The following is a 14886-nucleotide window of genomic DNA, read 5'->3' as shown; positions in this document are numbered from 1 at the left end:
AAAGCACAAACGCTGATAACTGACGGTACGTAAAATATTCACATTTTATGTTTTTATAGTCCATTTTTATAAATATGGTAAGTAATGAATTAATCTCTGTGAAAAACAAGATACTATACTTCAACGTGCAATCACTATAATATTATTTATAAATATCTCAAGTTTCAAAAATTGTTGACGCACATGGGCGAAAATATGGATTCCGATGACGTAAAGTATGTTCTTACGTCATGCATACCGTGGGGCAAGACGCCTCTGAAAGGGGGCGTCTTGCCCACACGATAGTCTCATTTAATAGACTAAAACTAATTTCATTTTTTGAACTCGTACAATACATGATATTAATAATATCAATGTAAATGATGCAATTAAAAGCTTTCTCAGTTTCTTTCTTTGATTTCTTACAGATAATGGTTCGGATATATAAAAGGAAAACGGACCGAGGGAAGTATGGTGGGTGAAAAGCTCAAATCAGCACTAAATGCCCTAAAAGATCAGCCGCTGAAGCAGGTTAGTCGCCAGTATGGTATTCCAGCTCGCACGCTACGTCGACACCGGGACCTCAAGGTGAAATACAGCGGCGTTGTTGTTCTTGGGCCAAAGCAGCCAGTGTTGTCACATGACGTCGAACGCTTACTGATCCAACATATTACACACATGGAGAGGTCTTTGTATGGGCTATCGACGGTCGATGTAAGGCGACTTGCTTTTGAACTAGCTGAACGACTTGGCATCAAGCACAACTTCAAATCCGAATCGAAGATGGCTGGTCGTGATTGGTTGCAAGGCTTCTTCAGTCGTCATCCAGATATAGCTATCCGCATTCCCCAGGGTACGAATATTGCTCGCGCCGTTGGCTTCAACAAAGCAAAGGTTGAACAGTTTTTCAAACTTTACAAAACAGAACTAAACCGTTGCAACTACACTGCAAGTAGAGTTTGGAATGTAGATGAAACTGGAATCACGAATGTCCAGAAGCCTGGTAAGATCATTGCCACTAAAGGAATTCGACAGGTGGGGAAAGTGACAAGAGCAGATCATAGAAGAGCTGTCTCCACGACCCAAACTGTCACATCGACGCCCTCGGACACGTGTTGCGGAATCTGCTGAGGTGCTGACGTCGTCCCCATACAAAAGCAGGTTGGTTGAGATAGCGGAAAAGAAAACTAAAAAGACTGTGAAAGAACTAAGACCGGCAAAGATGATTACAAAGGGGAAAGGCCAGAGCAGTGGAAAAGGAAAAGGAAAGGCTAAACCAAGACCACGTAAGAAACAGAGGTGCGAAATGAGCAGCAGTGAGGATGAAGAGTGGCCATGTCTTATATGTGGAGAACCATTCGAAAACAGCAGACCACGCGAAGTGTGGGTCCAGTGCCATGACTGTAAGAAATGGGCGCACAGAGATTGTACAGAGGGTCAAGACTGTTTTATTTGTCCCAACTGTGATTCAGATAGTGACTGATATCTGATTCAATGATACAAACACCAGTTCAGATACAAATAGGGGGCAAACTGTTGTTTTAATGAAGTTCAGGTTTCTTCCTTGATTAAAAGTTGAAAGTTTTGTTTCATTTATGCTGGGGCATCTTACCCCACATTAAAGGGCGTTTTGCCCCAGGCACGGGGCAAGATGCCCCCTTGGATAAAAATATTTTATTAAAGATTGCATGTTCAATATAGTTGTTTTTCATCAGAAATAGACAGCAAATCATAGTACACCAACACGTCTATCATATTATGCCATTAAAATGCTGAAATGTTGGGTCTGAACAAAAATATACTTAATTCCCCTTAAGGGGTGCGTCTTGCCCCACCCTACCCTACATTACATTTGGTGCATATAAGACGCCGCACTCCGAATTGGTTTCACTACACTGGCTTTTCTAAGTTAAAAATAAACCCAGTATTTTGAAAGTGGGACACTTTTGCCGGGCTCCCTCTGGGCTAAAAATATTACGGTTCGGCTATTGTTGTATTACAAAAACCTAGCGGATTCTAGCAGCCAATTCCTAGCAGCCAATTACGCTAGCAGCCAATTTCAGCAGACACTCATGGCGACGTTCTAAACACCGGACTCATACGCCTTTCGATTGTTACCTGTATTTCACACACTTTTAAACACACTGTTATGCTAATTTTTATTATTCACTACAACTTAAGAATTTTAGAGTTTTAAAGAGTATCTTTATATAATAACAACACAAAAATAAAATAACAACCAAGACTCATTTTCACAGTCTTATTGTTACTAATATCCGTATAAATACAACTTAACCGTTTTATTAAGCACTTTTATAATATCTGAAGTATCACTTTAAAAATCCGTCTGTACTACGGTAATTAGGATGTCCAACTAGTTTCGTATAGCCCACACCACAACACAACACACATTATAAAAGGCGTATGATTCCGGTGTTTAGATCGTCGCCATGCGTGTCTGCTGAAATTGGCTGCTAGCGTAATTGGTTGCTAGGAAGTGGCTGCTAGAATCCGCTCGGTATTACAAAATGGCCAGTATTGTTCTAACTGGACAGTAAGCATTTGACGATATGCGTTAATGACGACAACTCGCGAGTGAATTAAAAGTGCAGTTATGCTTGTATTTGAACTTAGAACTTGATTGTATACAATTGAAACCAGACATTGCAGCTTTAATTCTATTTCCCATTTTCTTTCTGCCTATAAAGGTAATTCCATCGTAGTCGACCTCCGTGGTGTAGTGGTTAAGCCAACGGACCTAAGGCTGGTAGGTTCTGAGTTCGCCTCCCGATAAAGGTCCCCATCCAGAGCGAGTTTAATGACCACTAACAACTAACATACTGTCCAGGGCCCCGTTCCACAAAGCGAGCTTAGCCCTATGATCACCTTAAGTCCATAACTTTAAACACTAAGGTGATCTTAGTGCTAAGATCGCTTCTTGGAACGGGGCCCTGGACAGACAGCCCAGAAAGCTGAGGTGTGTGGCTGGGACAACGTGCTTGAACCTTTATTTGATATAAGCACGAAAATAAGTAGAAATGAAAAGGGGAGTTCTCATTACTAGTATGTCGCATGCGATCGAATCGTACTGTGAGAACAGCTAAATCGGAAGGACATTAGTCGTACACACATACCACATACGATTAGAGTCGCAACGACAAATCACATTCGACGATTCGGTGCGACTAATCGTAAAAATGAGAACGCCACTAAATGATAACGGTCGTGTCGGCCACGAGAGTGATTTTATAAAAAATGATAACACACGTTTTGAAGATATCGGCTGTGTACCAAAGCATTTTGATTACGAAAGCGATATATATTATAAAAGAAACTCCGAAGACATGAAAGTAAACACCTTAGGAAGATCTATCTTAAACCTATGCATATCGTCTGGTGTTAGAATAGTAAACGGCCGGTCAGCTAGTGATTGCACTGGGAAAATCACATTCTATAACCAAAACGGCACTAGTGTAATAGACTACTGTGTTGTAGATAAATATTCTTTAGATGTTACACACGATTTTTATGTTGGAGATTTTAATATTCACTCTGATCACGCACCTATATTCATGTTATTAAGAAAACCGTATGGTATAAACAAATGTACATGTACTTGTAAAAAGGCAAGCAGAACATATATATGTATATGAGTGGAATGATGATAAAAAAGAAACAACACTTAACAATGCTATGTCTAAACAAGAAGAATTAAGTGCTTGTATTGACGACCTTATTCTTAAAAAGACTTCTGTTAATGAGTGTGTAAATAATCTAACAGGGGTGTTACATGATATATTTGACGAGACATGTAAGCGCGAAACTCGAATAGATAACAACTGCTCAGTACACACTAGCAAACGCGGTATCATCCGTGAACACAAGCCTTGGTTCAATGAGGAATGCACAAAGCTATACAACAGGTATATGTGCGCTCTCCGGCAATTCAATTACAACCGTAGCCATTTAAATAGATTCAAACTATCAGATGCTAAAAATAAGTACAAAGTGTTACAAAAGAAACTGCGTTCATCTTACCTAATGCAGGAAGGAAATATGATTGGTACTCTTAGGAAAAATAACCCTAAAGCATTTTACAATTTTTTTTAGTAAATCTAAAAAAGACCATAACTGTGATATAACAATAGACACATTTATGAATCACTTTAAAAACCTAGCTTGTTCTACACAAAACGATGATACACAAGAGACTAACGACTGCACTTATACGAAGAATTAGATAAGCGTATTACCGAACATGAGATCCTATATGTGTTAAGCAAAGCTAAGCGTAACAAAAGCCCCGGCATTGATGGCCTATTATATGAGTTTTTCGCTGAATGTAAAGATATAATGCTGCCTATACTATGTAAACTTTTTAATGTTATTTTAGACTCTGGCATCTTTCCATAAAATTGGTGCAATGGCACAATTATTCCTGTGTTTAAAATGGGTGATAAAAACGATGTAAATAATTATAGAGGTATCAGGCTCATGAGCCACTTATCAAAATTGTTCACAACAATTTTAAACAATAGATTATTGAATGTGACACAACTATGACACTTGACAGTAAGAAAAGACTCTATTGTGCTTTCATTGACTTTAGTAAAGCATTTGATATAGTTGAGCATAAGGCATTGTGGCTAAAATTTTTTAAATTAGGATTAAATAGTAAGCTTGTAAAGGTTGTAAAATCAATGTATGGTCAGATAAAATCATGTGTGAAATATCAGGGAAATATATCTGAATCCTTCTGGTACAAATCCGGTCTAATTCAAGGAGAAGCCCTTTCGCCATTCTTGTTTTCTTTATTTGTTAACGATCTAGAAATGGAACTGTTAAATTCCACCGACCGACTATACCAGTTAAATATGCTTCATATCTGTCTACTGATGTATGCCGATGATACAGTATTGTTTTCCGAAGGTGCGCCTGAATTGCAGAGTATGTTAGACACTTTGTATATATACTCAAACAAATGGAATTTAAAAGTAAATATTAATAAATGTAAAATTGTAGTATTCAGAAAAGGTGGAAATGTGAAACCTGAAGAAAGGTGGACATACCACGAAACCGATTTAGAAATTGTTGACAGTTTTAACTATCTTGGGGTCTGTCTTCATTATAATGGAAACTTTAATACCGCTCAGAAGGTAATATGCAACCAAGGTAGAAAAGCTATGGCTGCTCTATTTGGTAAAACTAGTAACTATTTCTTAAATGCAGAAACATTACTATCACTGTTTGATACATATGTTAGTAGTATTTTAAATTATAACTGTGAAGTTTGGAGTTTTAACAAAGCAAATAGTCACGAGATCCTACATTTACAATTCTGTAAACGTATTTTAGGCGTGAAAAGGAGCACTACTAATATGATGGTCTATTTTGAATTAGGTAGATCACCTTTGTACATAAGTATGGTTAAATATTGGATACATTTGTTGAATACAGATAACTGTATTTTGAAAGAGTGTTATAACTCCCTATATGACGAGTGCATAAGAAAACCACGTTCTGTTAACTGGGTTAGTCAAATAAGAGACCTACTTTTCACTAATGGTTTTGGTCACATATGGTATAATCAAAATGTAGAAAATCGCAATACATTTATATCACTATTGAAACAGAGAATGACTGATCAATTTATCCAATCTATGTATGCTGTATTCAACAATTCTCCAAAATGTCTGTTATACAAATTCGTTGTTAATAATTATTGCTTACAACCTTATCTTCAGAAACCTATTGCATTGAAATACAAACATATTTTAAGTAAATACAGATTATCTTCCCATAATCTCTTTATAGAAACGGGCAGATACCACAATATTGACAGGAATAATAGAATTTGTCGTCTATGCAATATGAATGTTGTAGAAGACGAATATCACTTTGTTCTAGTGTGTCCTTTCTTCAGTAACATAAGAGATAAATATATTAAACCTTTTTATTACAATAAACCATCAACATTTAAATTAACGCAACTACTGTCCAGCGACAATTCAAAACAGCTAATTAAAATGTGTAAGTATTTGAAAACTGCTACCACGCATAGAACAGACAACATTGATACATGACATATGTTATTATTGTATATTATTGCTATGCATGCATTACCCATTTACTATAGAATTTTATCGGTTGTAACTCGATGCTACATACCATTCCCCGCAGTGTGCACATTATATTATTTTATATAATATTATAAATATGTATGTATGCCTACAAAATGTATATTTTTTGGCAAAAATAAAATGTGTTTATTAAAAACAAATGATACATCGTCCTCTCGCACACTACACCGCACTACCAAAAGGTAAAGGTAACACAAATTAAAAAATACAAACATAAATGCTGGAATGAGGAGATTCTGCAGTCCATGAAATTATTGATCAATCGTTCTCGGGAGTACAGACTGTCTTTCCTCCTTGGGCAAATGGCCCAGTGAAATGATATACAGACAATTAAACGGAGTGGTCCTGTGATTACCTGTATCAAAATATACCTTACCTGTGCCTTATTTTCTCTGCCTTCAAAATGTCGTCCACCGTCTTTATGGCGTGAACTGATCATGTTTTGTTTTTCACCACATTATATATACAGCCGTTCAATAGTTTAGCATCGCGGGTAATTTTATTGACGACTATAAATGTGTTTAGACGCTTGTTTTCCTTAACAACACCGCGAGATCAAATTGATTATATTGATCAATGGAAACCGGCCTCGGTGGCGTCGTGGCAGGCATCGGTCTACAGGCTGGTAGGTACTGGGTTCGGATCCCAGTCGAGGCATGGGATTTTTAATCCAGATACCGACTCCAAACCCTGAGTGAGTGCTCCGCAAGGCTCAATGGGTAGGTGTAAACCACTTGCACCGACCAGTGATCCATAACTGGTTCAACAAAGGCCATGCTTTGTGCTATCCTGCCTGTGGGAAGCGCAAATAAAAGATCCCTTGCTGCTAATCGGAAGAGTAGCCCATGTAGTGGCGACAGCGGGTTTCCTCTCAAAATCTGTGTGGTCCTTAACCATATGTCTGACGCCATATAACCGTAACTAAAATGTGTTGAGTGCGTCGTTAAATAAAACACTTCTTTCTTTCTTTCTTTTGATCAATGGCTATTGGATGTCAAACATTTGGTAATGCTCACATATATTCTTTGACAAAACACGCTACATTTTCACACGTATAGATAGGTATAGGGAATTTTTGGCGTGCTTCAATCACTGTTCAAGCATGGGGGGGGGGGGGGGGGGGGCGAGACGTAGCCCAGTGATACAGCGCTCGCTCGATGCGCGGTCGGTGTGGGATCGATCCCCGTCGGTGGGCCCATTGGGCTATTTCTCGTTCCAGCCAGTGCGACACGACTGGTATAACAAAGGCCGTGGTATGTGCTATCCTGTCTGTGGGATGGTGCATATAAAAGATCCCTTGCTGCTAATCGAAAAGAGTAGCCCATGAAGTGGCGACAGCGGGTTTCCTCTCTCAATATCTGTGTGGTCCTTAACCATATGTCTGACGCCATATAACCGTAAATAAAATGTGTTGAGTGCGTCGTTAAATAAAACATTTCTTTCTTTCTTTTCTTTCGTTCAAGCATGCCTGACGTGGCCATAAGATCTGACTTCTCCAGAGAGTTCTGCCTATGACAAGTTTTTCATTAGCCACAAGGAATCGTTTATACTCATTTTCCCAAAGACATAGAGCGGAATCTTGCTCAATCGGCAGAGCGTTCGACTGAGGTGCTCGGGCAGAAGGATCGAATCAACTTGGTGGATCCATTCTCTGGTTGTTTTTTCCCCGATTCCAAGCAGTGCCCCACGACTGGTATATCAAAGGCCGTTGTATGTGTTATCCTGTCTGTTGGATGGTGCATATAAAAAAAATCCCTTGCTACTACTAAAAGAAAAATATGTAGCGGGTTTCTTCTATAGCAGACCCGTAGGCACCGGGGGCGGGGTGCACGTGTCCCCCTACTTGTGAGCTTTTTTAAAAACACATTAATGTTTGCTATTGTAACGAAAATCTGATATAGAGTTTGTACCCGATCCGTCAGTGCCCCCACCCCCTCCCACTCCCAAAGTCGTTCCTACGGGCCTGTCTAGGACTATAATATGTCAAAATGTTTGGCATCCAATAGCCAGTGATGCACATTAATATACGTGATTCCAATGATGTAATCACTCTCGATTGTCGTCTGTAATGTTTTCAGAAGGAAGAGGTGTTTTATTTAACAACGCAGCACATTTTAATTATGATTTTTTGATGTCGGACATATTGTTAAACACCACACAGATAATGAGAATAAACCCGTTTATTCACTGGGGGGGGGGGGGGGGGGGGGGAGAGGCAACAATCTCGTGGGTTTCCGTGAATACAGTAAATACTGGACATATTCTTGTTTTTGTTGAAAATCTGTATTATATTTCTCGTTTTTAAATGGTAGAAGCATCACTGACCAAAATTCTAGCCAGTGAAGCAGTATATATACAGGATGAAGTATATTGGGTAGTACCAAATGTTCAATCGTTTAAAAAACTAAATATTTTTGTTTTTAAATTACAATACTGAAAGAATTCTTGCATTTCGCAATTGTGACTGGACCCGATTTGATCTACGGTGGTCGATCTACAAACATTTAATTAAATAGTTGGTGTTTTGGGTTAAAAAGACGAGACTGGGTTCATATTTTTTAATATATCAAACAAGAATCAACTTGCATTAATACAGAGAAAATGCTTTCATTATTTACAAATATCTTTCACTTACAAACACACACTCACTCTCACTCACTCACTCACTCACTCTCTCTCTCTCTCTCTCTCTCTCTCTCTCTCTCTCTCTCTCTCTCTCTCTCTCTCTCTCTCTCTCTCTCTCTCTCTCTCTCTCTCTCTCTCTCTCTCTCTCTCTCGTCTAATTCTTATGCAAGTATATATTTATATACTATTTATTTTATTCTATCTACCGGGTATATTTTATTTATTTATTCTGTTGAAAATATTTTTGTCTTTTTCCCTCTTCTTCTTTTTATTATTGTTTTTGTTTTTCTGGTATATTATAAATACTACTGTATTACTTGCTCCCAATATACATTTCACAATATATTTACAAAAATTAAGCTTAATACCTAATGACATAATTATACATGAATGTGTGTTTTTATACTAATAATTATTGTTTTCAAATTGTTGTGCAAAATATTGTGTTTTCAATATCTATTTATTAGTCAAATGTATAAATATAGCTTTTGATAACTTATTTTGTAAGGTTGTGAATTTAGGAGTCCCCAATCCTAACACTACCAATGTATTTTGGGGCAATAAAAAAAAATAAAAAAATAAAAAATTCCAGCCAGTGCGACACGACTGGTATAACAAAGGCCGTGGTATGTACTATACTGTCTATGGGATGGTGTATATAAAAGATCCCTTGCTGCTAATCAAACAGAGTAACCCATGAAGTGGCAACAGCGGGTTTCCTCACTCAATACATGTGTGGTCCTTAACCATATGCCCGACGCCATATAACCGTAAATAAAATGTGTTGAGTTCGTCGTTAAATAAACCATTTCCTTGCTTCACTGACCAAAATATGCTATTCCATATTTTGAATTTGTGGGTCATGATATGCTCACCTTTTGCGACCACCTGATATCATAAACGTTTTGACAGTGATTCATGAGTGCATGTTATGACAGCTCTATACGTATGTATTTCAATGAGCTCAGTCCTGTGCTAGTTTTGACTTGGTAAACTAGTCTGGAAGTTGCAGTCCTCTTTTTGGTGGTGCAAGAAGGGTGTATTGTCCAGTAAATGATCTCTTTGGGAGTGGCTGTCCTCCTATAGACGAGGCACCAGATAGAGATTCATGGAATCAACCACTATTTTCCCAAATGCCCATTCGATTCTGCAGTTTGCATAGATACGGTCTTGATCATTAATAACAATCAATCGATCAATCAGTCAGGTTAATCTGCCGAAGTTGAAATCGGCCATTGGCTGAAACATACAAAATACATTGCGTGGTTATTAATACAATAGTGTCACAAATACACATCTAAATAAAACATGGTACCAGCTGTATAAGAAATGTGAACATACCAAACAAGTACATAATAATTAATGATTAATTAATAATAATAATGTTGATAGTAGTAATAATGAAGATACTGTAGTAGCGGTGGTAGAGGAAGCAAGAACTAAGACAGTACAGTGACGCTTTACGTCTTTGCATTGCAACATAAAAAGGGGCGAGATTTAACTCAGTCAGTTGAGTGCTCGCTTGAGGTGCTTACGTCGCAGGATCGAACCACCTCGGTGGATCCATCAGCTGATTGTTTTAGTTTTTTTCGTTCCAACCAGTGCACCACAACTGGACAAAGGCCGTGGTATGTGTTTTCCTGTCAGAAGGAAAGTGAATATAAAAGATCTCTTGCTGCATTAGGAAAAATGTAGCAGATTTCCTCTGATGACTACCAAAATATGCTATTCCATATTTTGAAATTTAAAAAAAAATGTATGTATGTTGTCCGCCATTTACCTTTGTCTGGCACCCAAAATAGCCGATGATGTTTTTTGTTGTTGTTATTTTGTTTGTTCTTGGGTATCGCTAACGATTCATTCATCCCGTATCCGGTATGACGAATACGTGATGCGTTTCTAGTGGATCGCAGTATAATAAACATGGTTAAATAAATACTGCTATGACAAGCGGGATCTCCAATTAATGTCACTACACATCACTAGGCAGAACAATGCGATTGTTTCCGTAATGTATGTTATTATTCTCTAATCAATACCAACACGACTCTTTTTATCGATCTTGTTTGTTCTGTACTTGGGGGGAAAGATTTAGCATATTGTTCTCAATGATCGATATTAAAGTACGCGGCATTTCCAGCAGTATCCTGTCATGGTTTTCAAAACAATAATGATGATGACATCAAACACACAATAACAACCAGCCAACCATAACGCGTTGGAAGAAAGGAAGGAATATTTCATTTAACAAGGCACTCGACAAAACTCGTTACACAAGCCCGATTTTCATATTAGGTGGATGTGGTAGGGTGGGGTGAGGGCCTTAAAGTGACAGATCGTAGTGCTTAAACATTACGGCATATTTTTCGTTATTAGAACTATTTTGAATAATAAAACTGTTTGGATGATAGAACTTTGGATAACAGAATCCGTTTTGGATAATAGAACATTTTGGACAATAGACATTATATTACTTGTATTTTATTGTTTAGTTATCCATTTCCGTACATCCAAAGTATTCCTGGTCATACTGGTGTTTGTAATACTTCGAAATGCACTTGTTGTGATTCTATAAACGCACTTACCTCTGAGAAGTAACGGTTAGGGAAATGAACTCGTGTCTGTTTTATTGGATATGTTCCAGTTTCAACGTCACAGACTAGTTTCACAATATCATAACTTTATCCAGTAGTGTTACACGTGTGTAGCGTAACCAAACTTAGTGTTTCTTGGGTTGAAACTAGGGTATGCGACTTTAATATAGGCATTGGCCTGTTGGCCAGTTTCAATCTTCTGTATTTGATTGCAGAATAAATATTGTTTAAACCAACACGTGTCATGAGGTCACCGACAAATATAAAAGGTGGTGGGAGAAAACATGAGGTATGATTGAGGAGGAATTGAGTGTCAGGATCACTGTATTGCGAGAACGAGGACGAGGACGAGGGTAATACATGAATTCCAGAGGCGGACCTAAATTTTGCGAAAGTTATAAAAAAATTTTTTTTAAAGATCCCCCTCGAAACCTCCCCAACAGTTTTCTTGGCATTCCACCTCATGTCACTGGGGCCCCCCTAAATGGATTTTCTGGATCAGCCACTGAATCCTGACTAAGTTTCGTAAAATCAGTACGATACACACACGAGTATAATAATTTCTTTTTTATCCACATTATCCAAAATATTCTTTTATGAATAATAAGCAAGGACTATGTCAAAACGTTTCAAACGTAACTAGAAAGAGACGACGAAACGACGTCTTTTTCCGAACTATGGGAATAATAAAAATGTCCTACTATATTAGTATGTTTCACCTATATTGCCAAATGCACTTGGCAGCCATATATTCACAGGATACAAAGGGTTACTGCTCAACAGCAGGCCTGTTTATTCGTATTTGCATGACTACCAAACAGCTATGTTTATAGGGTTTCACTTCATAATTTTGCATGGCTTAGAACTAGCGTTATGAGGAAGGAGGAAGAAAATTGTTTATTTAACGACGTACTCAACATTTTATTTACGGTTATATGGCGTAGGACATATGGTTAAGGACCACACAGATATTGGAAGGGAAATCCGCTGTCACCACTTCATGGGCTACTCTTTTCGATTAGCAGCAAGGGATCTTTTATATGCACCACCCCATAGACAGGATAGCACATACCACGGCCGTTGGTGTACCAGTCGTGGTGCACTGGCTGGAGCGAGAAATAGCCTAGCGTTATGACAGATATGATGGAAATACTTAGTGGAAGGTTTTTGGGTTGGCTCATTTTGCCCGAATGTGAAGATTTTCTCCAGCACTGGGTGGGGGTCACCCCGTCTCGTGTGCTTATGATTATCTGGTGTTCCACATAAGCATGCAACAGCATGTCACATTAGTCGTACATGACTGAAAGCATTTTCATTTCCCGCCTTTACAAACTATGGGTCTAATAAGTATGTTTGTTTGTGTAGATTTATTGTAGGAGCAAACTTCCTCCAACATATGTCAATCAAAATGTTTTGAGCGAGGTAAATCTGATACAGATAGGTGTTTTGATAACTTGGGGATGGGGTACATACCTAGACACGGTAATTGGTCGCCTTAAAAGACACAGCGCCAGAGAATTCATGGTTTACTAGTGAAGATTGTGCTAAACAAAATACCTATTACGAGTTTGAGTATCCACACCACTCTTTCTTTTACAGTACGTATTAGGTTTACGTATCCAATAACTGATGGTTAATAGGAAGGAAGGGAATGTTTTATTTAACAACGCACTCAACACATTTTATTTACGGTTATATGGCGTCAGACATATGGTTAAGGACCACACAGATATTGAGAGAGGAAACTCGCTGTCGCCACTTCATGGGCTACTCTTTTTGATTATCAGCAAGGGATTTTTTATATGCACCATCCCAGACAGGATAGTACATACCACGACCTTTGTTACACCAGTCGTGGAGCACTGGCTGGAACGAGAAATAGCCATATTGAGTAATGGCTGACATAGAGAGAGAGGGGGGGGGGGGGGGGGAGAAGGGAAATATCACACACAAATATTCCAGTGATCAAAATATATGGGTTGAGTATTGGGAAATATGCTGACTGTAAGATAAGTACGACGTATAAATATAAGTGAAAGTGAACAATTTAATTTATTGCCAAAACTAAGACACAGCCAAATATGTACACGGAAACACATTTACATAACCAGATACACATACAAGCACGCATAAACACACACACACACACACACAACATGCATCCATCCATCTATTCACTCGAAGCAGGACGTAGCCCAGTAGTAAATAACTTGCCTGATGCGCGGTCTGTCTAGGATCGATCCCCGTCAGTGGACCCATTGGATTATTTATCGTTCCATCAAAGACCGTGGTGTGTGCTATCCAGTCTGTGGAATGGTGCATACAAAAGATCACTTGCTACTAATGGAAAAATGTAGCGGTTTCCTCTCTATGACTGTGTCAAAATGACCATATGTTTGACAAACAATAGCTCTAGTGGTGTCGTTAAACTAAACAAAATTTTTAACTGACAGACTGACCCCTTATTTACGTGCCATTAACCTCAAAAGGTACATGCACGTCCTTCCTGGGCACAGCCTGTAACATCGATCAACAATGAGTCAATGAGCGGAAAAGGGGGGTGGGGGGAGTGTGAAGGTGAGATGGTAAAATGTTCAATAAAAATCAGCAAACTTTTTAACAAAAAGTTCCCCAAACTGTAGCAGGTTTTCTCTCTAAAATCCTAGCCGGTGAGTAATAAATCAATCAATTCTAGTGGTGTTACACAGAACAAACTTTAAAACATCCATCGATCCATCCATACGTACGAACATAAGTACCTACGTACCAACTCACCCACCTATCTGCCTACATCCATACATCTATACCTACATGAATGTATGCATGTATGCATACATATATACATAAATGGTAAATACTCGCACACACATGCATGTACATACAAGGTATCTAAATATTTACACAGCATAGTTCATATTATTTCCTATAATATGCCATTCATGAATCACTGGTTGGAATAGGAAAACTTAATAGCTTCACCAATAGGATCAACCCTTCATCGTATTCCATTTCAAACGAACGGATTACAACAGAGCGAAAATCCCACTAGTTTGGGGCAGGCTGAGTTTCAAAATGACCACGTTTTTAAATGGTTTAACCAGATCCCCACGACTGGTCTATTAAAGGATTTTGTATGTGCCGTCTTTTCTGTGGGAAAGTGCATATAAAAGACCCTTTGCTGCTAATGGAAATATGTGACAGGTCTCCTCTCAAAAGGACGTGTCAGAATTACCAACTGTTTGACATCCAATAGCCGATGAGCTCTAGAGGTATCGTTAAACAAAAAACAAAAACCAATTTAAGCAAATGTAACAAAGTATATGGCATCTCTTGGCCCACGATGTCCCATCTTGAGCTTCAACAACCGTGGTCTAACTAGACGAATCTCTCATAAAAGGATCATGCAATACTACATAAAATAAATTGTTTTTCACTTAAAACATGACTAAAGTTAAAAGTTTGTGTTGTTTAACGTCACCAATGGAGCACATCGATTATCAATCATCGGCTATTGGATGTCAAACATTTGATAATTAAGAAATATAGTC

At 38.3% G+C, this 14886-nt stretch overlaps 1 protein-coding gene across 1 annotated transcript; it reads left to right on the top strand.

Annotated features, from left to right (window-relative positions):
• The first annotated feature begins 657 nt into the window (after window positions 1–657).
• On the top strand, window positions 658–1110 carry LOC121389755. The gene has a single exon (XM_041521404.1). It carries the CDS (start codon window positions 658–660, stop codon window positions 1108–1110), a length of 453 nt encoding a protein of 150 aa, XP_041377338.1.
• The last annotated feature ends 13776 nt before the right edge of the window (window positions 1111–14886 follow it).

Source organism: Gigantopelta aegis, chromosome 15 (genome assembly GCF_016097555.1).
Source record: "Gigantopelta aegis isolate Gae_Host chromosome 15, Gae_host_genome, whole genome shotgun sequence".
In the NCBI taxonomy this organism is placed as follows: domain Eukaryota; kingdom Metazoa; phylum Mollusca; class Gastropoda; order Neomphalida; family Peltospiridae; genus Gigantopelta; species Gigantopelta aegis.
Note: the sequence above shows the minus strand (reverse complement) of the source record. Positions and strands in the feature narration are given on the sequence as shown.